The following is a 27226-nucleotide window of genomic DNA, read 5'->3' as shown; positions in this document are numbered from 1 at the left end:
CAGAACATAAGCTGCGGCTGTCAGTAACTAGCCGGTTCCCTGCTAGGTCCCAGCCAGGAGATGCGAGTCTTACACGGTCCTTCTTCCCAGCTGCACTTCCTTGCTCAGCCATGGAGGGGCAGCATGGCCTTGGCGTAGGCCACTGGCTCCACTGACCAGCAACAGGCTGCAGTGGGAGCCCTAATGGAGCACACTGATCTGGAGTCCTGGGGATCCCTCATTTAGGACTGAACAGCCCAACTTCACATGCGGTTGTGAGAAGACTCTAAGATGGAGGCTGTGAGGGGTGCAGGTGAGTCCCCTGGGGCAGGTGACCTAACCAGTCCCTGAAGGTAACCTAACACAGAGCTCACACTCAGTGGTGGTGGGTCAAGACTTGCCAGGAGCCGTGAGCCCGGGACTGCTGTGTCTGTTCCAGCTCTGGGTCCCTGATGGGCATTAGGTGTAGAGTCCACACCCTGAGCTCATCTCCAGCTCCTCTCTCTCTCCTCATCCACTGAGTTTGCTTCTTCCCCCATGTTTCCTTACATCCTCTCCTCTCTCATCCCTAATTCACCTGGGCCCTGGCAACATCTTGCTGGATGCTCTGAACCACCAGCTAGGGAGGGGTAGGGTCTTCCTGCCTCTGGACGGCTCTATCTATGAGAACATAGTTGTCAAGGGCCTTCCCAGCTCCCTCCTGAGCCCTGGTAAACACTGATGCCCCAGCCTCACCTTCCCCAGGGTTCCCCAGAGGCCAATTCCAGTCCTGAGTTCTCCAGAGCTCAGACTCGTCTTTGCACAAATATCCTTCCTTGAAATGTGTTGCCTTCAAATGTGAAAATTGCCTCCCAGGGCTGTTCCAATCGTGCCCTTGTATGAGCCCCTCCCTTGCCCCCCCCAGCCCAATCAAGGTGTCCCTCCCAGAACTTCCTCCAGCTCCCTGTGGGCCTCACCCGGAGCCACTCTGTGCCCTATGGCCCATGGATGGCAAGGACCATGCTCTATTTCATCCCACGTCCTTCCCAAGGGAGTGTGCTCATAGGTGTTAAGGATTTCCTCTGTAGAGTAGAACACCTCCTGATAAGAATACATACATGTCTAGAGCAGGATCGTATATTTGCTATAAAAAACAGTTGTGTGGGAAAGAGAGTAGTTTGCTTTGCATAATGAACAGAGCACCAAGTGGTGGTATTTCAGAGATCACAAATGACCCCGGTTACAGGTGCTTCAGTGCCTCCTCTCAGGCTACAGAAGGTGACCCTGTGCTCAGGTGACATTGCTTGAGACAAAGGGCTCCCACACGTGCCCACTGTCCATCTCAGATGCCACCACATTGCTCTCCTTCTCCTTCCACCCAACAAAAGAACCTCTCCCGGGGCCCCTCCAGGGCTCCTGTGGCTCTATTCTATTCTAGTCTATTCTATTCTAGTCTAGTCTACTCTACTCTACTCTACTCTATTCTATTTTAGTACAAAAACCAAACAAACTTCCAGGATGTAGAAGAAATTGCTTAAGTGAGCGATCTCCAAGGGCGGTTTCTGGACCAACAGCCTCAGCATCACCTGGTAACTTCACAGAAATGCAACTTGGGTCCTCCGCTGCCCTCCAAGAACTAATGAATCAGACACTCGGGGAGGTGGGTGGGGGGAGAGGGAAGGGGAAGGATGACCAAGTCTGAGAACTACATGAGGACACGAGTCCCAGATGGGAAGCGTGTCTGGGAGAGAGCCTTTCAGAAAACAGGATTCTGAATTAAAAATAAAATGAAGTGGAAAGCTTCCAGATAAAGGAAACTACATTTCAAAACAGACGGAGATGAAAGAGGCGAGGGAATGGAAGTGTTCTAAATACGCTGAATATTTTCTGATGAAAGGGCTGTCACTTGGTCTTCAACCTGGCATTCCCAGGCTGAGTGCTAACAGACTCCCTTTCCTGTTCTCTGGCCAGTTCTTTCATCGTCTCACTTCTCTGGCCTCTGCTTGGAGCATTTCTGCACATGTACAGAGGGGCAGGGTGATGGAGGTGTATGGCTGAAGACCTCCCGCTCTGCGAGGACCTCATGAGGGAGGTCACAGATGTGGAAGGAAACAGACGAGGGGAGGATGGGGGACATAGAGGGAGAAAGCAGGATTTAAAAGAGGAAAGAGAACTGGGAAGCAGAACACACATAGCACTACGAGTTGCCAAACTGAGCAGGCAGAGCCAGCCATATGGGTGATAGCCCAACTATGGGTCAGTACCCTGACGTTCTACATGGACTGATGGAGCTTTTGTGCTAATATTGTTGGTCGCTCAGAAGCACTCTAAAGCCTGGTGCTCCTGCACAGGTGGCATGGAGGGCTCCCCAGGAGCTCAGTGAAGGGAGCTGGAGCAGACAGCTGTACTGCCTCCCCGGACATGCTGAGAATATAAGGCACATACCTCACAGATCTTTTCCAAGGAGGGGACAAAGAAGTCATCGCACACAATGGCCAGCGCGTAGAACATGTACATGGCCTGGAAGAGAGGAAAGAAGGGGTTAAAGTTGGAGTCAAGGCAGAGCCATATGGTGAGGCCTGGCTACCTCTGCTTCAATAACACCTTCTGGCATCATGGATGCAACATCTTACTCAAAGTACAAAGACTGTAATGCCTGGGAGGCCCTCTGCAGTCTCATGCCTCCTCTCTGACCTTATTATCTACCATTCTCCCCCTCGTCCACCAAACATACTATGGATGCCTGCCTCAGGGCCTTCACACCTGCTGTTCCCTCTGCCCAAATCATGCTTCCCTCAGATGACCTTGGCTCACTCCATCATGTCCTTCAAGTCCCAGGTTCAATGTCAACCTAAGCAATGAACCTTGGACTCCTCTCCCTCCCATTTCTTTCTATCCACCTTATCCTCATTTTTTTTTGACATATTTGTTTGTTGTCTGTCTTCATTACTAGAAGTCCATGAGGATATGAACTTTATCTTATTTATCTCCAGCACTGGGCACTGTGCATAGCATGTGCTCAATAAATACATGTGCAATGAAGGGATAAATAAACGAATACTTCAACTGAGGTTGTTCACTGTGCTGTTCCCTGCAGGACAGGCTCTGCAATCTTGCTTCCTGTTGGCTATTACCAGGGAAAACCCTGGCCATAAATCACCTATCTACCTATTTAACTGCAAGTTTCTTCTCTAATTAGTAAAATCTTATTTGGATTCCATTGTTGGTTGACCACTTAGCATCTATCCTCCACTCCTTCCTAATGGGACCCCAGTTTTATCCCAATATCCACCATATCCCCTGGGAAGGTGACCCCACCCTTTCCTCCAGGAGTAGACACTGACTGGCCCATCAGTATGCAGTATTTTACATTGATGGCTGCTGGTTCAAGGGTGGACACATGACCAGGGCTGACCCAATGAGATGGCAGGAAGGTCTTATAGTCCTTGCCAGTGGGTGCCATTTCTCAACCTCTGGCACCAGTTATGGACAAGGAAACTGGGAGTCCTGATGGCCTCTGGCAGCCATCTTGAGGGAAATCAGACATGAGATGAAGTTGACCCTGAGTAACTTAATGGCATCACCAAGCCATTGGGCATGTGGCGCTGGAGCACGCCTGCCTCTGGACTTTGTAACGGGGCATTCAGGCTGGTCTGATTTGGAGTTTTCCTGTTACTTGCAGCCCAAAGCATTGAGTGCATACAGCAGCTCATCCTTCAAGTTCCAGCATCCTCAGAAGTGACATCACTTTCATGTTTTCATCTCTTAACATCTTTTCCTTTGAAAACTGCTCCACCAGACAAACCTTCAGTCACACATTTCCAACCTCCCTCAGCACAGGGCACAGGCACATGACCCAGGCTAGCCACCATGGCATCCCATTCTGTGTCACACAGTGGTGGGTGGGCAAAAGGTCTGCAAGGGGCCAAGGAGGGATTGACAGAGAAGCTGGGAGAGAGGGGCTCTCTCCTTATGAGACATAAACACCACCCAAGTCTGGAGCTTCTGGAAGCAGCTGCCATATAGAGAGCGCTTGTCCAAGAATGCAGCTCATGTAGTAAGAAGACCATCCAAGAGATGGGACAGGTAGACAGACAGACACACCCACACACGGACATGCACACACATACACACATACAAACCCACACATTCACACAGACAGACAGACACACATACATACAGGTGTTCAATGACACCACATGAACTCTGGACCCAGCTCAGTCTGAAGCCAAAGTCGACTTTCCAATTTCATGACCCAATAGTATGCCTTTTACACTTAAGATGACTTGAGCGGAGTTTGTCACTCGTAGCTGTCCTTCATGAAGCCTTCTGTAGCAACCCAAGCATGAAATGATCTCTCTGGCCTTTGACTCTTGGTTGGTGCACTAATTTAGCCATCTCTCCCCTACGCTATGAACTCGTTTTCCTTTTCACACATATGTGCTTGGGCTCTCTGAACAGACTGTAAGATTCTGAAATGCGTCTTAACACTTAATTCTGTGGAAAATATCAGACAAGTTCACAAAAACATATGCAGCGGGGATTTTCATTCCAAAATGCTGACTATAATAAATTATCAAAACCTAACAAAATACACAATAGGGGATTGGTTATATAAACTGTGGTTCATCATTCAATGAAATCCTGCCGAAAGAGGCTATTTAAGTCCACAGTTAACAGCAAGAAAAGGCATTTACAATACATTGCTAAATGAAAAATATTAGAAAACAGTATGTACAATCTCTTTTTGAGTATTATCTCTTGTATAAGCAGATACATACACACATACACGCTCACATAAATATATTTGCATATAAGAGTTTGTAAGACCATAAATCAAAATAGCTTGTCCCTCTGTTGGTGTGACTCTGTTTTTATAATTCCTGTCTATATTTTCTGTTTGTCCACCTTGAATTAGTATGTCTTGTGTGAATTTTGTAGGTGTAGGGCAAGGATTCTGTTTTACACGTTTCTAATCTCCAAGGAGCCTGGGATGTCTGGCATGCAGAGAAGCCTTAAAAATAACTTTTATTGATTAGTCTATTCATAATCTGTACAAAATTATTTGTGGATTTTTGTGGGAAAAATTAATGCTGTACTTACAGCTTGTAGATGAGTGAGAATATACATTCCCAAGTTGCAATGGACTCAACCCCTTTTGCTGTATGACTTGGCTGATCCAATGATATGTGGGCTCTATCATTATCTTGAAAGAACAGCCAGATGCAGTAATTGGAATACAGAATTGCACATTTGTGAATTAAGCAAGATCTAAATAAGCTGTCTATAGCTGCCACACTCAACTCACTGAAAAAGCCAAGTCTGTAAATCATCTCTTTAAGACTATGTTTCAATATTATGTATTGATCCTGTTGTGAAGCAAGAAGCCCCATCTAACATATTGCAAATCAAGACTTAGATTGGGTTGAGATGTGAAGAGGTCTTCCAGGCTCTCTGTGCTTTCAAGGGTGATTACTATGACATTAATTCCCCTGCACAGGGGAGTGTGAGACGGGGATGCCCACCCTCGATCAGACACCCCTCTGGAGACCTGGAGGGGCCTGCCAGGCAATGGGGCGCCTTTCCACAAATAGAGCACCTCCTGGCCTGACACTTTGCTTAGAAGAAACTCTGCTCTAATTCCTGCCATGTTACCCACTGGAAATCAGGTTCCCACTGGGAAAACAAATAAAATAGAACAAAGTATTGATGGGGGGAGATGCTGTACAGGTAGAGGATGGAAAGGATAAGGAAATCAGTACCTTCTGATCAATTTTGCCATGAACCTAAAAATGCTCTAAAAGAGGGTCTACTACTACTAATAATGCTAAGTGAAATAAGTCAAGCAGAGAAAGACAATTATCATATGATTTCTCTCATCTATGGAACATAAGAACTAGGAAGATCGGTAGGGGAAGAAAGGGATAAAGAAAGGGGGGGTAATCAGAAGGGGGAATGAANGGGAATGAAACATGAGAGACTATGGACTATGAGAAACAAACTGAAGACTTCAGAGGGGAGGGGGTGGGGAATGGGATAGACTGGTGATGGGTAGTAAGGAGGGCACGTATTGCATGGTGCACTGGGTGTTATACGCAACTAATGAATCATCGAACTTTACATCGGAAACCAGGGATGTACAGTATGGTGACTAACATAATATAATAAAAAAAACATTAAAAAAAAAAGAAAAAAAAACAACCACCTAAGTAGAACAAAGGAACAAAACAAACATACAAAGTCAATCTTGAAGATATAACCTTGAAGAATCTTCAACCTTAAAGAAAGCCTGATGATATTGATAGTACCATCAATATAACTGGCCTGAATATTTTAGAGTGAGGCACTTTTGCATTAGGTTAGCCATTCCTATGGCCAAAGGATATAATAATATGATTGGTGGTAATGACTAATAACAATACTATTAACATTTGCTACTATTTGTTGGGTCAAGAAAGCCAGGTACATTCCAGGTACTTTATGAGGACACCCCATGTAATTTCTCTAACTCCTGGGGGAGGCAGGGAGTTACTGGCCCCATTTCCCAGATACCTCCAAGAGTACGGTAGCTTGTCCAAGGACACATGGATGGCAAATGGCAGGCCTAGGATGTGACCCCAGGACTCTCCAAGGCCAGCTGCCTCCCCCAACAGAGGCCATTCCTAAACTACTGTCCAATTGACACCTTCTATTTTCAGTTGGCCTAAGAATAAGTTGACCTCTCGAACTACACAAAGGGAGGGATGGTTTTGGAATCCCAGCCATCCACTTCTGGGGGCTGCTGGCTGGAGTCACTGATGCTCTTTCTTATTTGTTTTTATTTTAAAAGCTTAATTTTGATTACATACTCACATACAAATATACCATTTACATAAAAGTATTAGTGTGATCAGCATGAACAGGAGTAAACCTTAGTTACCTCTTTACTTGTAGCAGCTTCCTGTTTTCCTCTATAAATAAATGGACTATCAACCCTGTTGCAATGAACATCTTTAAACGTACACCCTTTTGCATTTCTAGGATCAACTTCCAGTTGCTGGAACTATTGAGTGATGTTCTCTTTTAATATTATTATTTTTATAAGGTGCACTAAAAAATACAAAACAGACTTAAACCCTCAAAAATGTTTGAGGTGAGCCAATACCCCGGGGCAGCAGATGTGTGGCAACGCCCCCTGGAACCTGAGCCTGTGGGCTGGCTACAACCACCAGAACAAGCATATGTAGGATGCTTTCCGGAAATGATGAGGGGGGTGGTGCAGGGAGAGGAGAGGAGGGGTCCGTTTCAGGTTCAACTCCAAGCTCATGATGGCAGGGTCCTCACTTTCCTGGGAACTCACCGGGGCCCTTGTGGTGGGCATCTGTACTTGGGCACTGGTTTTATGCTGCCTGGACCGTGAACCCTGTTTTAGGTTCATTTACCTGGCTTCTCTTCTCTTGAAGAGGGCAGCAGCTCTGCTCTCCTCACATTCATACCCATCTCAGGGCAGGCTTGCACAGAATGAGAGCCCTGTTTATATGAAATGGAAGTGTCCAAGCAGGGCGGTGCCCACAGAGTATGGTGTCACCTTTGGAAGCCATCAAGGGAAATGCCTGCGTAGCACTGACTAGCACAGCAGCTGCAGAAGGAGAGGCAGCCTGGAGCCTTGGAGGAAGCCCAGGATGGGGTCAAGGACCTTGCAACAAATCCCACATTGTGACCTTGAGTGACTCTCCTTGCCTCACTTAGCCTTCAACACAAGACCAATCACACCATGGTCTCGAGAAGTAACTTCCAAGTTCCAACTGACAATATTCTTAGCTTTTCTAGGCTCCCTGGAACTAGCCATGATCATATGACGCAGTTTGGGTCAATGAGAATAAGGGACAGATGTGACTAAAGTGACCCTTTTTTCTGGCTTTGTACTTGAATGTAATGTCTAGAGTGGCAGCAGCCATCGTATGACCATGAGATAAAAAGCAAGAGATATACACCAACGTGAAAGGGATGGCAGAGCCCTAAGGATGCCATTCACCAGCTTCTCTAATGCCAGAAACCATCTTCCTCTGTACTTCTTATGTGAGAAAATGAAAAATGAATCCCCATTTGCCTCAAAGGCCATTAGGCAGGTTTCCATACTTGCAACCACATGCCTCCCTGATTCGTTTTTTTTTTAAGATTTTACTTATTCATTTATTTGAGAGTGAGTGTAAGTGGACAGGAGGAGCAGAGGGAGAGGGAGAAGCAGACTCCATGCTGATCGTGAAGCCCTACACAGGGCTTGATGCCGTGACTCTGAGATCATGACCTGATCTGAAATCAAGAGTTGGATGCTTAACCAACTGAGCCACCCAGGTGCCCCTCCCTATCTGATTCTGGACATAGATGGTTCATTCTGCTGGGCAAGGCTAGTGAAAGGAGGCCAGAGAAGCCTCCACAGAGGAAGCGGCCGCTGAACTGGGATTTTGGAAGATAAATACCATCTCATCAGGTGGTTTCAAATGTTGATTGGGACTAATAAAAGTAGAGAAACGTTGGCCATGGTGGTTAAACTGGAAAGCACCTAAAGTAACAGGAAATTATCGCGGCCTGTGGCTTAATGGAGGTGAACAGGCTCTAGCTGAAATGTCAATATACATAAGGGCTTCTGAATTGTGAGGGCAAATGTCTCTAAACAGCGCGACATTAACCCCGCTGTTTTATGTGGCATCTACAGTCAGCAGTTTTCACAGACAATTTCCTTTTACTACATCATCTGCACTCATGTCGCTCTGTCTTCAATTTCAATGAAGGTGGTGCTGGACAAGCAATTCCTAGGGAAGATCTATAGAACTCTGGCCTTGGTGGAAATTGTTCTAAATCTCCCAGGGAATATGGTCTGAATACTAAACAGAAAAAGATTTCCTTTTCCTCTCTTTGTCTTTTTCATAGTTTCAAGTGATAATATATGATTAAACATGGGGGGGGTAATGGTATTTCTTTTAAAATCATTTTCTCCCATTACAGGCTTGTTCTCTAATGGCCCCAAAATGCCTTGGTGGGACTGACGTACATGGTCACTTTTGTGTTCTAATACCACTACAGAAAACATTCTCCTGGAAACACCCACCCTCTCTGGGGACTAGAGAGAAAAGCTCTCAGCTTCACAGTCAGACTAGAGTTCTGCATAAGAGGATTTGGGGGAGGGGAGTTGCAGGGAAGAGGAACGTAGCAGATGACTATGTGGGCCCTCTCGTCCTACCATATTCTTCAGGCTTTATTAATCTAGAGCGTCTTTTGTCTGCTACAATTTGTTTCAAGACTTTTGATTTAACCTTACACAAAGCAGTCAAGAAGTGCTAGGGCATAACTGCCTCCTGGGAGCCCTCCCACCATGACCGATGGGAGTTGGTGTATCAGTACCCCAGCTCCCTTGCCCTCTGGGTGGAGTAACTGGCACAGTCTCCCTGGGTTCCCCAGATGACTAAGCTTTAGGTGTCCACACTGTTGCAAACTTGACCACCCATTTTTTATTAGCAATCCTCCCTTCTCTGCCCCACTTTCTACTGCACTACTGATGTTTCTTTCCACCCCAGGGAACCACTTGCATTCCAGCCATTGTCTCAGAGTCTGCTTCTGGGAGAGCCCAAATTAAAACAAGAAGGAAGGGGGTTAAAGAAGATTGTGGAAAGAATGAAATGCAGTCTGCAATCAAGATGGGCCACTCTCAGAAACAAAAGTTTTCCAAAAATCCAGAGGGACTAGTGTAAGGGCATGTAATTCAAAGACATCCATCTCAGATAAACACATTGCCAGCTACACAACTAGGCAAGGAGCTGGGCTGCCCCACCATGAGGTTCCCATTGTAGAAAGCCCTGGATGACCTAGATGACTGAACGTATGAGTGACCCTGCTTCTCCCTTCCCTCGCCCTAATTTCTACTTTTACGTTTTAAATCCACCAATAAAGAGCAAGCCTATGAAACCCTAGGCATTCTAACCTCGACCCCAAAGAAGACAGAGCCCCAGATCTGCACTCGTTCACCATGCCCCCCACTGTGTGGCTCTGCTGTATCGTGTACCCTCCAGAGCCTATAAGTAATAAATCTTAGTTTTCCAGAGTTCCCTGATGGTTGTTGCCAAGGGATGCCTTGCATTCATAAAAAGAACCACAAAGGCCAATTCAGCCACAACATTGGCTCCTGTCAGGGAGATGTCTGTGAGAGCTCGCCACAAGTAGCTGGGGCCCAGGTGTGTGCCCCAGGCACCCCTAGAAGATAGCATCACTAACTGTAGGTTGAGACCAACACAAAACAGGGACTCTATCCCTTAGTCTCACCCCCATGGTTGTTTTGTCAGTTGGCGCTGTGAAGTTCTTTGAAACCACTGTCAACTGAAGGGGTTTCTCTTGCAGGAACTCAAATGCTAAAGGAAATGAGTTCTTGGGAACGAGACATTTACCATCTCAGGAGAAATATTTTGGTGGGAGAAGAACAATTTTTCCCTGTGTGTTCTCCTCCTTCTCTCTCTCTTTCTTCCTTACCCCAAATTCCTCTCCCATGGTGTCCACTCTGAGATATTGGTTCCTAAGTCCCTAAGGAAGTCATTTTTTTCTTTCTTTCCTTTTTTTTATTATGTTATGTTAGTCACCACACAGTACATCATTAGTTTTTGATGTAGTGTTCCATGATTCATTGTTTGTGTATAACACTCAGTGTTCATTGCAATATGTGCCCTCCTTAATACCTATCACCAAGCTAACCCAACCCCCCACCCCCTCCCCTCTAAGACCCTCAGTTTGTTTCCCAGAGTCCATAGTGTCTCATGATTCATCATTTATTTCTGTTGGTTGTTAGCTTCTCAAAAAAGTGGGGGTGATAACTGGCACTTCCCCTCCATATTCATTAAAGGAAAGTTCTGGGGACAGGTTTATGTAGCTGGGCTCATGCCCATGTGGTCCTTACAGGAAGCTCACACATTCTCTGTTGAACTGCACAATGGTACAGAATGGGACACTGGATTTAATCCAGCCTCACAGGTGGGAATCCAGCTCAGTAACTTGGCTCAGGTCACACAGCTAGTAGGTGGTGAAAGCAGGATTTAAACCTAGGGGACCTGCCTCCTGAGTCCATACTCCTAGCCATCACGCCACACAGCATCTCAGGAAGATATGCCTCTTTATTTAAGGAACTGTCCTTTATATAAGCACTATCTACTTTTCTAACCTATGCCAGGTCTCAAATCCCCTTCTATGGAGGTCTCCTGTGAGACGGGGGCTCTTAACCAGGAGTCCCTGAACCCCCTACCCCACCAGGGAGGGCTCAGAACAACTGAGGAGTTTGTTTATGTGGATGGGAACAAATTGCATCTCTGTTTTCATTAAGCCTCTGAGTGGAATTCAGCATTTCCTTCCACTAAGAATATAGGCAATAAGCCACAGTAGTATTGGCAAGACCTGGGAATAAGTCCCCAATGGAAATCACAGACCTTTCATATCACATGACGAGCACTGCAGAGACCACATGCATATTTGTCACTACTTCAAATACAGTTATGAGATCTGATGCTAGATCTTGTATTAAACATATTAACAAAGAATCATGCAGGTTTCTACATCACTGTGTGCTTTAAAGTATACCAGAGTCATCTGGGAAATGCATACAAAATGAGGGTCCCGCAGCCCCACTTCCAGAAGATCTATTTAGCAGGTCTGGGTGGAGGTCCAGGGATCTGTATTTTTAATCAGCACCAGGTGCTGCTGCAGGTGGTCTAGGGGTTCCCTGGTCTATTTCTGCAGACCACCAGTGGGACCCCTTGAGAGAGGGTTAAGTCCAGAATAGTGGGGATGCTTGGTGCATCTGTCAGGGTCTGCATAGGAACATAAGGTCGCTCAAAAGGGTTTAACCAGAGAGAACTCTTTTTTAACTGCAGAGTTTGATGGAAGTGCTTACTTACAGTAATACAGGCAGGGCTAAGAAAATGGACAGAGAAAGTCAGGCATCCAGCGCCTAGCAACACAGGAAGCTGTTCCCTTGAAGTGGCTGAAAGGGCAAGAGGAGGGAATCTTGTTGCAGCAGCCTGGTAGAGTGGGGATGGGCTGCTCAGCAGGTGGGTTCTCATAGAGGGTGGAGGGAAGCAGCTGCTGCCAGAGTCTGGAAAGCCAAGAGTGAGCAGGAAAGAAATACTCTGACCTCTCTCTTGTCCCTCCCCAGAGGCATGGAAGCCCAGAAGATATGGTCCTTATAGGCTGGCCTTCTGGGGTACAGAGTGGGACAGAGAAGTGTAGACAATAAAAGTGGGGGTGCAGAGAAGAACCACCTAGGAAAATTGCAGAGAGAGGCAAAAAAAAGTGGGAACATGATGCGAGAGGGGGGCCAGAGAAGGAGGTGGAAAGGGACATAAACAGGTCCTTAAAGCCAACCACAATTCATCCATGAAGACATCAGCCCTTCACTACTTCCTTCTCTCCACTGGGGATTTATGAAGACTCACAATAAACACAGATACAATAAAACAGTGGTAAACAAAAATAAGTGTAAAGCACTGAAGCAGAGATAAAATAAAAATACAAGTAGGAAGTTGTGATCAGAAAGAAAGAGAACACACATATAGCGCCATGCACACTACACCCCACAGGGACACTCAGAATTGCTGGGGGTCTGCAGTACAGGCACGTTCTGGCTGGCTAGGTCTGAACCCCCATGGGGGCTCCCTGACACACCCATTTTTTGGGGTCATGAGCTGAACTGCTTCCTGGGGTTTGCAGACCATTCCCATCTCTAAGTAAGCTTTTTTTTTTTTTTTTTTTTTTTTTTTTTTTTTGCTTTTCCTCACATAAGACAGAAGAAAGCAAACCCAGCTGGGGGAGAAGGGCCAAGTTCTCTGAGAGGAATGAATCATTCTCTTTCTCCATCGCTCTCTATAGATATATAATACATATTAGGTATATTTGAATTTTTAAAATTTAATTTTCATTTTTCTGTGGTGGAAAAATATACATAATACAATGTTTACCACTTTAACCACTTTCCAGTATACAGTTCAAAGCCATTACACATACTCACATTCATATCCAGATCGTTATACAACTATCACCACCACCCATTTTGAGAACATTTTCATCTGACCAAACTGAAACTCTGTACTCATTAAACACCAACTCCTCATTCCCCCTCCCTCCCAAGCCCTAGCAACCACCATTTTACCTTCTGTCTCTATGAATTTGACTCTTACAGGCACCTCATATAAGTGGAAGCATACAGTTATATTCCATTGCATGTATACATCACACTTTGTCTACCTGTTCATCCACATATGGACATTTGGTTTACTTCCACCTTTTGGCTATTGTGAACATAGGTGTACAATTATCTGTTCAAGTCCCAGCTTTCACTGTTTTTGGGTAAATATCCAGTAGTGAAATTGTTGGATCGTATGGTGATTCTATGTTTAATTTTCTGAGGAATCTTCATACTGTTTTCCACAGCAGCTGCACCATTTTACTTTCTCATCAACAATACATGAGGAGGGTTCCCATTTCTCCACATGCTCGCCAACACTTGCTATTTTCCGGTTTTTTGTTTTATTTTGGTTTTGTGACAGTAGCCATCTGAATGCGTATGAGGTGGTGTGATCACAACACAGTTTGGGGTTTTGTGAATAAGTTCACTGGTGGCGAAAAAGTAAATAAAATCTCCCTGAAGCCCTGCTGCCAGGACAGGAGACAAGTCTGAGTGGAAGAGGAAAAATATTTCCTTGCTCCCTTGCAGCCCTTTTCCCCAAGCACATGCACAAACCCCGTAAAGTCCATTAATTCTTTCCAAAGAAAGAGCCTCATTTGCAGAATTGGGAATGATCATTTCTCTATATCTATATGGACTTCCTTTTCAAAGTCTTATCCAGAAGAAGTCTTTGTTTAGCTTACACAAGAATAAGCACAGAGTTAGGGCTGAGGGAAATAACGGCAGTGAAGGAAGGGGCGGACTCAGTGAGCGATGACAAATTTGGGCACCTTGGTGTTGTCACCGGCTGCCGCCAGGCACCGTAGTCTCAACTGCCGCAGGGGCCCACAAAGTATAGGAATAAGAAAAGTGGATGAGGCGGGGTCTGTGGCTTGCTGGACAGTGGAGGCCCATCTCAGGTGGGCGACCTGTGTCTGTCCTGGCCAACCCTACATGAGAATATATGCTCAATGCGGTCAGAGCTTCCAATTTTCTAAGAGAGAAGCTGCAAATCTGGACTTTAGGTAAAATCTCCTGATTCTGAGTAATGGAAACTAATGTAGCAACACTGGCTTCACCCTCAACTCTCTCCTTTGCTGATTCTGTTCCAGGCACACTGGCTTTCCGGTTGTTACATGAATAAACCTGGGTGGCTGTACCTCAGGGCCCTTGCACTGGCTGGCCATTCTCTCCCCAGCCAGCCACATGACTCCCTCCCTCACTCTCTTCACTTTTGCTCAAGTATCACCCTCTTTGAACCTGCCCTCACCCTGCAACATGCCTCTCTTGAACCTCCCCTCCTCACTGTCCAAATCCTGCTCCCCTATTTCTTTTTTCACCATATGGATTAGTTTCTAGCATAATAAACAATTTACTTATTATGTTTATTTTACTGTCTGCCTCCTTCCTTAGAAAATAAGCTCCATGAGGACAGGGGGCTCTGCCTATCTCATCCTCTGATGTATTCCAAGTTCCTAGAATAGGGCTGCACATAGTACATGCTCACTAAGTACTGAATGAATGAATGATTGAATTCAACAATTGTAAGCACTGAGCCAACTAAATGAAACCTGTCAATAGTCAGAATGGTGATCTCAGGTCAGGTCCAACTGCTCATTTCTTTGATCAGCAAATTAAGGCCCTGGGCAGTTAAATAACTTTTCTGCAGTCACTCCACCTGGCTTGTTCTGAAACTCCTATCCCTGGACTGTTGGGCCAGGCTTTTCCCACAGCTTCATGCTCAATCTCAAGGTTCCCAACAACAGGGCTCAGATGAGGACCTATGACTCCTGTCTGTTAGGGCTTTGCTCGTGTAGAAATCCGAGATAACAGGCACCATTTTTCTACCTACATTCCAGTTTATTCGGAGATAGGCACTAACTACCTGGTGACTGAAAGACTGAACCCATTTGTAAACTTTAAGAGCCCTACACCCAGGCATCCCACACCTCAAGCCTAGAGTCTGTGCTGATGAAAACACCAACAACATCTGGATGGCACTCAGGACAGAGATTTGGGACAGTTCTGTTCACTTCTGTATCCCTTGGCTTACATCAGTGCCTGACACTGTTTCTAGAATGTTTCTTGAATGAATGCCTGAATGAATGAATGAATGAATGAGCTCTTTCTATGGGCCAGGCCCTAGGTTCCATGTGTAAATGCATTAGTTCATTTCACCCTCCCAATAACCCACATACAGAGGTTGGCCCTATAGAGTCTCCATTTTACTACAGAGGAAACTGGGGTCTGGAGAGAATAAGAAACATACCTTATCAGCAGAGTCAGCAATCACTCAAATTTATTGTTGTGTGACTTCAAAGCCCCCAGTCTTCATTACATGGTCTCCACTCCCAGTGGACTCCAGGAACTGAGGATGGAAAATTCTCCACCTGCCTGGCAGCCATTCCAACCATTCATTTAAACATGACATTTACTGTGAAAGAGCCATCTGTGCTCAGCTAGTATCCACCAGCCCAAAGGGAAGGGTTCCTGGATCTTGGCTGTGTTTGCTAAAAACAGACCCTCAAGTGAGAATCCATAAACAATGGTAGTCTGATAAGGTAGTAGAGGAATAGGACAAGGAAGGAGAAGAAACCAAGGAAAGACGTAATGCCTAGCCTCAACTTGATCTTGCACATAACTCTGGAGTATAAGTTGCTCCTCAGACTTTGTCTTGCCTTCAAACAACGGAGCTGGGCTTTCATATTACTGTATCAACCAGTCATTGGTGGCTGTTCCCCATCCCAGGGAATGCAAATTACCAGGTACTTGCCACTCAGTGAACCCTGGTGAAGTAGCTCCAGCAGCCCAAGATCTTAGAAGGTCACAGGGGTGATCCGTGAGAAGCACAGCTCCAAAAGCCACAAACGAGTATAGAGGACTCAGGTTGATCTGATGGAGCACCAACATGTCTGCTAAATATATAAGCAGAGCATTTGGTATTAAAGCTAAACACAGAGCTATTCACAAGATTATATGTGAGCTTAGAGGAAGGACACCTAACCTACATTTTAGAGAGTGAGGGGAATGATATGGCAAGGCTCTCGGGAGGAGTAGATAGTTACATCATGTCTGAGAAGCCAAGCAAATAAGTGACTAGATAAGGGAGAAAACAGCATGAATAAAATCATGGTATCATAAATTAACATGGTTTGTGCTGAAAGTGACAAATTATTCACTATTGCTGGAGTGTAGATTGTGGGCAAGAAAGCAGACAGATGAGGCTGCAGAAATAGGCAAGGTCAGTTTGGGGAGGCTCTTGTATTCTGGGCTATTATTTGGATGCATAAATGCAGACTGTCTGCCTTGAACAGGAATTTCTGTTAACTCCAGTAGGTGAATGCTATAATGATGAAAAGTGTTTTTGATGGTGGTGATGATAGTTGTAATGGTGATGATGATGATGGTGATAACAGTGATTATGATGTGATGATGATGGGGACAATAATGATGATCATGATACTAGTGATTGTGACGATAATATTGACTGTCAGGTTGGTGGTGATAGTGATAAGTAATAACGATAATGATGAGGGTGATGGTGATAGAGATAATGATTTGATTATGTGACAATGATGGAGGATGGTGGTGGTGATGATGGTGATGGTGATGATGATGGTGATGATAATGATGATAAAGATGGTGATGATGATGTAACGATGATGATGAGGACAGTGATGCTGGTGGTGATGGTGATGAACACGAATGATGGCGATGGTGAAACTGAACAGTGTGATAACAATTTGACCATGTGGTGATGATGATGACAGTGGTGGTGATATAGTGAATGTGATATGATGATGACAGAGACAATGATGATGAGGATGGTGATGAAGAGACAGAGGATGATGGTGATAATTATGATTGCTGACATTTACTGAATATTGAACATGGGCCTAGAACTATTTTAAAGCTTAATCTCTCAACTACACCACAAAATAGAAACTATTGTCATCCCCACTTTTCAGACAAGAAGACTAAGGCAGAGAGACTATAAGCCCAAGATCACAGAGCCAGTCCATGACTGAAACTGGACTTCAACCCCATTTGTATGAATCCAATCCAAGACAGAGCTCATTACTCTAACTCCGGTTGCTTTCAGCAGCAAGAGAAGAGGAGGGGTCTGGAGGCTCAGCATGCCCACTGTCTTGAAGATTGCTCAAGATCTTTTTCTTCCCTTTCTTCCTATCCCATTTCTCAGTGACACCCCCACCTCAACCTTCCCCACTAAACCCTGTTGGTACGCTCTGTGGGAGTTCTCAAAATCTCATGCAGAGACTGGCTGACAACTGGCTTGTCCACCAACAGTGGCCTCTTCCTCTTCAGGCTTGTTTGAGAAAATGAGGACAATGACTTATCCCCTAAAAATAAACTGCAAATATTAGAGAATTTAACTTTTCTGGAGGACTCTGGAATTTCAAAATTTCCCCAACTCTTTGCAAGATGGTGGAACTCTTCACTTCAAGGTTGGTGTGGTGAGAAACCTGCTTCTTGCCTCAAAGTATTTATTAGTATCCTGAGCCAAGCCTTTCTGAGGAAAACCACAATAGGGTAGGGATTTTCATGCCAGAGTTAGAGCTAAGCTTATTGCACAATACTGTATCTCTGAAAGATACCAGGCTGATTAAAGTTATCAAGTTATCAAGATATTTGCATTCTTGCCTTTCTGTCATTTTCTTGTTATTCTCTCCCCAAACAGTCTTGGGAGCTGGTGGGCACCACAATGGCCAGATAACGTCAAACAGTGGAACTGCAAGCCAATCATGGGCAAGCAACCAGCACTTCCAAACACAGAATCGGCTGCAGACACAGGCTGTCTAAGCAGGCTCATCATCTGGCGCCTCTTCAAACCCATGTTTTTAAATATTTATTCAACATTTATTTAGTGGAGAAGGGAGGAGAAAACTAATCTTCTATTAATTAAAAATATGTATATATATATATATTAAGCCCCTTACTTATTCATTTCACTGGTGTAAGCAGAGCCAACGCTCTGAAAAATATTCTGAAAAATCTTCCCCCATTTTTCTGTAATTGTTACCTCTTTTGAGTTTCTTTCGTAGCAAGAACTACCCTAAAGTAGGCAACTTCTTGTTGGTGAATTCAAAATTTTAGTATTTAACATTTAGATAATGAAACACATTTTATTATGTTGATATATACAATGCTCTGTGCAAATTTAAAATTTCAGCTGGTGGGACATATGAATACTTACAGAGTACATGTAATCGAAAGAGGACAGCAGTAGCAAAAGGCAGAAACATCCTTTTTATTCCACTTTAGGTGGCTGTTTGCTTCAGGTGGAGGGGATCAATCTCTTTGTCTTCAGTTCTATCATGTGGAAGCCAGAGTTAAGTGGCACAATCTTTCCCATTTATTATAGTGCTGTTTTAGTGCTCTTGGTAGATTGGCACTCCTGAGAAGATGCCCAGATGGCCACCCTGTAATATAGCTTTGGGCACCCAGTTGAAAGCCATGGCAGCATTCCCAGGTTGGGACCACTTCCTTAACTGTATGTCTTTACTGTGTCCAATTACCAAACTGACCCAGTATCACAGGATATGCTCCTGGAACAGAAGGTGATTTCCCATTAGTGGTGAAGGGCTACACTGGGTCAACTAGCATCCCCAGCCTGATCCTGCTTGTGAACGGTATAAAGGGCTAATGGCTGGATGCCTGTGGGTAGGGGTACAGTCTGGGACTGTGTGTATAAATGAACAAAGCCAACAGGCTTGTGTGGGGCTTAAACTNTGGCAAGACTCTCGGGAGGAGTAGATAGTTACATCATGTCTGAGAAGCCAAGCAAATAAGTGACTAGATAAGGGAGAAAACAGCATGAATAAAATCATGGTATCATAAATTAACATGGTTTGTGCTGAAAGTGACAAATTATTCACTATTGCTGGAGTGTAGATTGTGGGCAAGAAAGCAGACAGATGAGGCTGCAGAAATAGGCAAGGTCAGTTTGGGGAGGCTCTTGTATTCTGGGCTATTATTTGGATGCATAAATGCAGACTGTCTGCTTTTAACAGGAATTTCTGTTGACTCCAGTAGGTGAATGCTATAATGATGAAAAGTGTTTTTGATGGTGGTGATGATAGTTGTAATGGTGATGATGATGATGGTGATAACAGTGATTATGATGTGATGATGATGGGGACAATAATGATGATCATGATACTAGTGATTGTGATGATAATATTGACTGTCAGGTTGGTGGTGATAGTGATAAGTAATAACGATAATGATGAGGATGAGGGTGATGGTGATAGAGATAATGATTTGATTATGTGACAATGATGGAGGATGGTGGTGGTGATGATGGTGATGGTGATGATGATGGTGATGATAATGATGATAAAGATGGTGATGATGATGTAACGATGATGATGAGGACAGTGATGCTGGTGGTGATGGTGATGAACACGAATGATGGCGATGGTGAAACTGAACAGTGTGATAACAATTTGACCATGTGGTGATGATGATGACAGTGGTGGTGATATAGTGAATGTGATATGATGATGACAGAGACAATGATGATGAGGATGGTGATGAAGAGACAGAGGATGATGGTGATAATTATGATTGCTGACATTTACTGAATATTGAACATGGGCCTAGAACTATTTTAAAGCTTAATCTCTCAACTACACCACAAAATAGAAACTATTGTCATCCCCACTTTTCAGACAAGAAGACTAAGGCAGAGAGACTATAAGCCCAAGATCACAGAGCCAGTCCATGACTGAAACTGGACTTCAACCCCATTTGTATGAATCCAATCCAAGACAGAGCTCATTACTCTAACTCTGGTTGCTTTCAGCAGCAAGAGAAGAGGAGGGGTCTGGAGGCTCAGCATGCCCACTGTCTTGAAGATTGCTCAAGATCTTTTTCTTCCCTTTCTTCCTATCCCATTTCTCAGTGACACCCCCACCTCAACCTTCCCCACTAAACCCTGTTGGTACGCTCTGTGGGAGTTCTCAAAATCTCATGCAGAGACTGGCTGACAACTGGCTTGTCCACCAACAGTGGCCTCTTCCTCTTCAGGCTTGTTTGAGAAAATGAGGACAATGACTTATCCCCTAAAAATAAACTGCAAATATTAGAGAATTTAACTTTTCTGGAGGACTCTGGAATTTCAAAATTTCCCCAACTCTTTGCAAGATGGTGGAACTCTTCACTTCAAGGTTGGTGTGGTGAGAAACCTGCTTCTTGCCTCAAAGTATTTATTAGTATCCTGAGCCAAGCCTTTCTGAGGAAAACCACAATAGGGTAGGGATTTTCATGCCAGAGTTAGAGCTAAGCTTATTGCACAATACTGTATCTCTGAAAGATGCCAGGCTGATTAAAGTTATCAAGTTATCAAGATATTTGCATTCTTGCCTTTCTGTCATTTTCTTGTTATTCTCTCCCCAAACAGTCTTGGGAGCTGGTGGGCACCACAATGGCCAGATAACGTCAAACAGTGGAACTGCAAGCCAATCATGGGCAAGCAACCAGCACTTCCAAACACAGAATCGGCTGCAGACACAGGCTGTCTAAGCAGGCTCATCATCTGGCGCCTCTTCAAACCCATGTTTTTAAATATTTATTCAACATTTATTTAGTGGAGAAGGGAGGAGAAAACTAATCTTCTATTAATTAAAAATATGTATATATATATATATTAAGCCCCTTACTTATTCATTTCACTGGTGTAAGCAGAGCCAACGCTCTGAAAAATATTCTGAAAAATCTTCCCCCATTTTTCTGTAATTGTTACCTCTTTTGAGTTTCTTTCGTAGCAAGAACTACCCTAAAGTAGGCAACTTCTTGTTGGTGAATTCAAAATTTTAGTATTTAACATTTAGATAATGAAACACATTTTATTCAATGTTGATATATACAATGCTCTGTGCAAATTTAAAATTTCAGCTGGTGGGACATATGAATACTTACAGAGTACATGTAATCGAAAGAGGACAGCAGTAGCAAAAGGCAGAAACATCCTTTTTATTCCACTTTAGGTGGCTGTTTGCTTCAGGTGGAGGGGATCAATCTCTTTGTCTTCAGTTCTATCATGTGGAAGCCAGAGTTAAGTGGCACAATCTTTCCCATTTATTATAGTGCTGTTTTAGTGCTCTTGGTAGATTGGCACTCCTGAGAAGGTGCCCAGATGGCCACCCTGTAATATAGCTTTGGGCACCCAGTTGAAAGCCATGGCAGCATTCCCAGGTTGGGACCACTTCCTTAACTGTATGTCTTTACTGTGTCCAATTACCAAACTGACCCAGTATCACAGGATATGCTCCTGGAACAGAAGGTGATTTCCCATTAGTGGTGAAGGGCTACACTGGGTCAACTAGCATCCCCAGCCTGATCCTGCTTGTGAACGGTATAAAGGGCTAATGGCTGGATGCCTGTGGGTAGGGGTACAGTCTGGGACTGTGTGTATAAATGAACAAAGCCAACAGGCTTGTGTGGGGCTTAAACTCTGACCTTCATTTTATTACTTAAGATCTAGTGTAACTAACGAAGCCAGACCAAAGCTTCATATTACAGTATTTCCAACTTCACACTTTAATGACAGTCCATTAAAATAATTACCAAATGATTACAAGGGACTTTTAACTAAGAGGTTCAAAATCTCTCTTGCCAATTAGCTTAGCTGGGCACACAGGCTCCTTCCCCATGGCTGACATAGGCTGGCTTGATGTTCAGGGAGTATTCTGGAGAATCCTGTGTACCCAGACAACAGTACAAATGACTGCCAGTCTTGGGATGTCCTTCTTGCATTCTGTTCACTTGATGTGCCCTTAGAAGGCAATCAGGGCTCAAGACAAAGATGTTCCCAGACCATCCTGCTAAAAATCCTCTCTGTTGTTGGAGGAACAATGTCACTGATAATGAGAAGGACCAACTCTCACTGCGGTGTGTAGACACTGACACCAACTTTATGAGCTGTGGCTTCAAGGCAGAAAGCTAAAATTTAACCATGTTTTCACTTGCCTCTCCCAGGGCTCAGATAAATAAGGAGCAGAGTTGCAACTAAGAGTCCAGGAGATCACCTAATGGCATGGGGGTTGAGAACACTGAAACACAGGAGAGATACATTCCCTTGAGGTGATAAAGGGACTGAAAAACACTAGTTATCTTTCAGTTTCTGTAGTTCTCTTCTCCAACTTATAGAACAGGATTGGGAGAAGTCTGCCAGCCACTAACTCCTGCTCTCCCCTAATGTAAATAAGTTGGTGGATGCTGTGATTAACCATGGTTACAAAGCAAAATCGGATAGCCTGGATCCATATCTGAGTTGTGTGACCTGAAGTGAGTATTTTAAACCTCATTAGGACTACAGTTTTCCTTGTTTGCAAAATGGGGGAAAATAATGGTATCTATCTTATATGGTTGTCCTGAAACTAAATAATTCATGCAAAATTCTTAACATCATGGCTGGAATGTTGCAAGCATTCAATAAATGCTGAGTAATATTATTGTTGCCAGAGGTCATTATTATTTCAATCAACTTGTTAGAAAAGTTGGACCAACTGAACTGAAATGGAATCAAGGAATCACAAGAAAAGATCAGCAGGTTTCTTCCTCTTTGACCGCATCTGTGGTGGACACTTCAGCATGGAAGTGGGCACACAGAAATGGTTTGTGCACAGCCTGGCTTCCTTTTCTTCTCCTGTCTCAGAAGAGCTGTTGCCCATCCAAAGAAACCCAACACAAGTTTCACATTCCAACAAACACATGATTTAGGATTCCCTGGTAGTCAAGGGGGATAGCCAATGCTATGGTAAAATCCAACCCACCCCTGGATCTGATGTAGTTACAACTGAAAAGCAGATGGTGCCTCGATCTAAGCCCATCTGTTCCCTGTCTGTGGGAAGTTTCCCCGGCGGAGAAGACAGAGCCATAGCCAACTTCTTTTTGACCCAAGAAAGACTGGACTTCTGCATTTCAGAAAACATCTTATTATTTGTCATGATAAGACTTTATCTGATCTACATAACCACAGAAACGTTAGGTCAGACATCCAACAAGGGAAGGTCAGTGGGACCACTTTGGGCATGTAGACAGCTGTTCAAGCTCAAGATGTCACCACTAGTGAGACAATTCGGAGAAAATAAAGTATTTGAATATGACTTATCTACTGGTTTGTAAGACAAATCTTCCTCTTGGACATACAGAAATCTAATTATTAAGTGGCCTGGATGAGGAAATTACTTGATTAGATTCTATTACTCATACTTACATTACCATGTTTTTAAGAATGGATAAGGAAGTGATTTCCCCTCTCTCTTTCTAAACAGAACATACCAGTTGAACAGAAGTGACCTTGTGGCTTCTATAGGGAATGGCAATGCCACTGGGTCTGGTCTGGCGGTGACTTCAAATGCACTGATATGAGCCAACAAAGAAAGCATTACCTAAGTTCACACTGGGCAGGGAATTATGCCTTTGACTATGGACCTAATGGGAGGTGCTGTTGACTACTGGTAATTCAGTGTCTAGAAAAAGTATGTGGTACGTGGAGTGGACCCTGCTGCTTCTCCCTGTCCTGCTTCAGACAATGAGCAACTTAAGACACACTGGCAGGTTCCTACCCAAAGCAGCTTCCCACCTCACCTGTAGCTCTCTGCTTTTCTGCCTGAGAAAGCCACCAGTGCTCGAGAGCTTTCCTTAGCCATGAGCAGAGCAGCCTGAAAGTGCCCAGGTTTTAACAACTCAGGGACCATCAACAACAAAAGAGAGACAGAAGAAGGAATCTGTAAATCAGTAGCCAGCCTGCTCAGCCCTGACTGGGACAATTCTGGGTTGGAGTCTGCACCATTTCTCTGAGAGTCTTTACTGGGATGGAGCCCCTGACGCTAACAGTGGTAACCAGCTCTTTAATGCCCCTTTGTTGGCTCCCTTCCATTCCCTGGCTTGCTCTCCTCACTCCCTCACTTCTGCATCCTGAGCATCACCTCAAAAGAACTGCCTCAACTGGTGGTGTGCTGGAGCAGGCTCATATCAGCTCACAAGGGCCAATAATTAAATTTTCAAGAAACCTGCATATCTGGTGATGTACTGATAGCTTAAAATTGGTCATGGTATAGGTATTTACACCGGATAAATGCTACAAATCAGGGCTTCTCTCCACCCCCAGGGGACCAGTTGTTAAATACTGACAAGCACACCACTGTCTTCACCCTAGATTTGTCTCAAGGTTTGTTTTGGGGAGCACCCAAACTAAGAGTGTGAGTAGAAGGTGCCTCACAGAAGCCAACACACGAGCATTTACGGTAACAAAAGAATCAAATTTGCCATCATGATTATAAGCATTCCTTTACTGTCCAAAAGATGAATGATTCTTAGTGTGCTTAATGAGTGGAAAAGAATCTGTTTCTAAGTTTACAGTTAAGAGAGTAGGAAGAAAAACTGAGGAAAAAAAAAAACCCAACAACAACAACAACAACAAAAAACAGTGTTAGGAGATATTGCTGCCTGAAACTCATTTTGGACTAAAATACAGGAGAAAAACTTTGTGAGGTTGGGTTACACATAGGTTTATCAGATAGAATATAAAAAGAAACTGAGACAGAAAATATATTGATAAAATGGAACATGTCAAAAACAAAACTTTGCTCTTTAAGAGACACTGGTAATAAAATGAAAAGACAGGTCACAGACTGGGAGAAAAAAAACTGCAAAATATACATCTTATAAAGTACTTGTATTGCACATATATAGCAAACACAACTCAAAAATAAGAAGGTAAATAATTAAAATGGGCAAAATATTTGAGTAGACACTTTTTCAAAGAAGATAAATAAATGGGAAAGAAGCTCATGACAAGATGCTCAAGCTTATTAGTCATTAGGGAAATGGAAATAAAAACCCCAATGAGATGCCCCTACACACTTACTGGAATGGTTGAAGTCAACGAGACTGACAATATCCAGTGTTGGTGAATAAATGGAGCAACTGGAACTCCCATACCTTGCTAGTGGGAATGTAAAATGGTATAGCTACACAGGAAGAACATTTCGTAGTTTCTTGTAAAACCCAACAAATACTTACATAACACTCCCGGGTATTTACCCAACATCTGTATACACTAACACTTGCACATGAATATTTATAGCAGCTTCATTCATAATAACTCCCAAATTGGAAATAACCCAGTGTCTACCTACTGGTAAATGAATATGCAAATTGTACACCTGTACAATGGAGTTCTGAGCAATACAAAAAGAATAAACTTCTTGTACATACAACGGAAACACACAACTACATAGATGGATCTCAAAAGCATTATGTTAAGTGATAAAGGTTAGTATCACCAGTAATAAGACATATCAACATCCCATCCTCCTGATAAATGAGATGCTGCAGAGAATATAACACCATTGCGGTATTCTGCTGAACGTGAATACCTCAATTGAATCATGAGAAAACACCACAAACCCAAACCAGCCTGGACTCTTCAAAACTGTGAAGGTCATGAAAAATAAAGACCAATGTTCTGTCACAGATTGGAGCTACTAAAGAGACACACAACTAAATGTAACGTGGGTCCCAGGTTGGAATGGAAAAATAGTTCAATGGGAACTGGTGAAACTAGAATAAGTTCTGCAGATTAGTTAATAGCATTGTGTCAATGTTAATTTCCTGGTTTTGATCCTACTCTGGTTACATAAGATGTTATTAGGGGAAGCTAGGTGAAGGGTATATGGGAATTCTCTGTACTCTTTTTGCAGTTTTTTTCTATAGGCCTAAATTATTGAAAAATAAAAAGCTCTTTTTTTATTGAATTTTTAAAAAGATTTTATTTGTTTATTTATTTATTTATTTTAGAGAGAGATAGAGACCATGAGCAGGGAGAGGGGCAGAGAGAGAGGGAGAGAGAGAATCCCAAGGAGACTCTGTGCTGAGCCCAAAGCTCAAAGTGGGGTTCAATCCCAGGACCCTGAGACCACAACCTAAGCCAAAATCAAGAGTCTGAAGCTCAACTGACAGAGCCACCCAGGTGCCCCACAAAAATCTTTTTTAAAAGGTGATATCTTTTTTTGCATGCAAATTATACCTCAATTGAAGTAATTAAAAAATAAGCAGGTCCACACTTCTCAAACTGTAGCCCAGAGAGTGTGAGGTTCCTTTGAGGGGCCCAAGATAGGGAAATAGTAAGCATACGGACCTCCGACCTCATTACTGTTCCCCATCCCCTACCTTAGGTCACGCTTCAATTCAACTCCATTTTTTTCTGTTATATATACATACATGCATATATACATGTATACATACATACATACACACACAGATTTATTCTGCTTATTACTTTATTCAAAAAGGGGGATATTATTGCTAAATATTTAAAAAGGTTTCAACAATAGGATTATATTTTTAAACATTCAGTTTAGATATGTCTTTTTTAGAAGAAACCCGTCTTTAAGGAAGATGGAAGTGGGCAGGTAGTTTTAGAGATGTTGAGTTTGAGGTGGTAATGCCAATAGATGGGCCCAGTGGTGAGCTAGTAAGCGTTTAATACCTGACACTCTGGGGGAAAAGCCGTGACAGGTAGCATTTGTCAATTTCCATGGTGTAAATACTACCACCATGGCCAATCTTAGGCTACCCAGAGAAACCAGGAAGAGATCTTGGCTCTTGTGAGCTATGACTAGCCCTTTCCAGTACACTCCTGGATAGATACGGCTGGGGAAGGGAGCAGGACTCAGTATATATATATATTTTGAGTGTCTATTATTTTTTTAATGATTTTTTATTATATTATGTTAGTCACCATACAGCACATCCCCGGTTTCCGATGCAAAGTTCAATGATTCATTAGTTGCGTATAACACCCAGTGCACCATGCAATACGTGCCCTCCTTACTACCCATCACCGGTCTATCCCAAGAACGAATTCTCAACATTTGCTGCAACATGGACGGCACTGGAGGAGATAATGCTAAGTGAAATAAGTCAAGCAGAGAAAGACAATTATCATATGATTTCTCTCATCTATGGAACATAAGAACTAGGAGGATCGGTAGGGGAAGAAAGGGATAAAGAAAAGGGGGGTAATCAGAAGGGGGAATGAAACATGAGAGACTATGGACT

At 43.6% G+C, this 27226-nt stretch overlaps 1 protein-coding gene across 4 annotated transcripts in view; it reads right to left on the bottom strand.

Moving 5' to 3' along the window:
* The window catches only part of SLC24A3 (solute carrier family 24 member 3), a 488971-nt gene that overhangs the window by 135766 nt on the left and 325979 nt on the right, over positions 1–27226 (bottom strand). For all 4 annotated transcript variants that reach the window (XM_034641621.1, XM_011225465.2, XM_034641622.1 and 1 more), the window contains exon 4: positions 2404–2478. In XM_034641621.1, the coding sequence (XP_034497512.1) occupies positions 2404–2478 (75 nt within the window). The remainder of the gene's footprint in view (positions 1–2403; positions 2479–27226) is intronic.

This window comes from Ailuropoda melanoleuca, chromosome 13, assembly GCF_002007445.2.
Source record: "Ailuropoda melanoleuca isolate Jingjing chromosome 13, ASM200744v2, whole genome shotgun sequence".
NCBI classification, from domain to species: Eukaryota; Metazoa; Chordata; class Mammalia; order Carnivora; family Ursidae; genus Ailuropoda; species Ailuropoda melanoleuca.
Note: the sequence above shows the minus strand (reverse complement) of the source record. Positions and strands in the feature narration are given on the sequence as shown.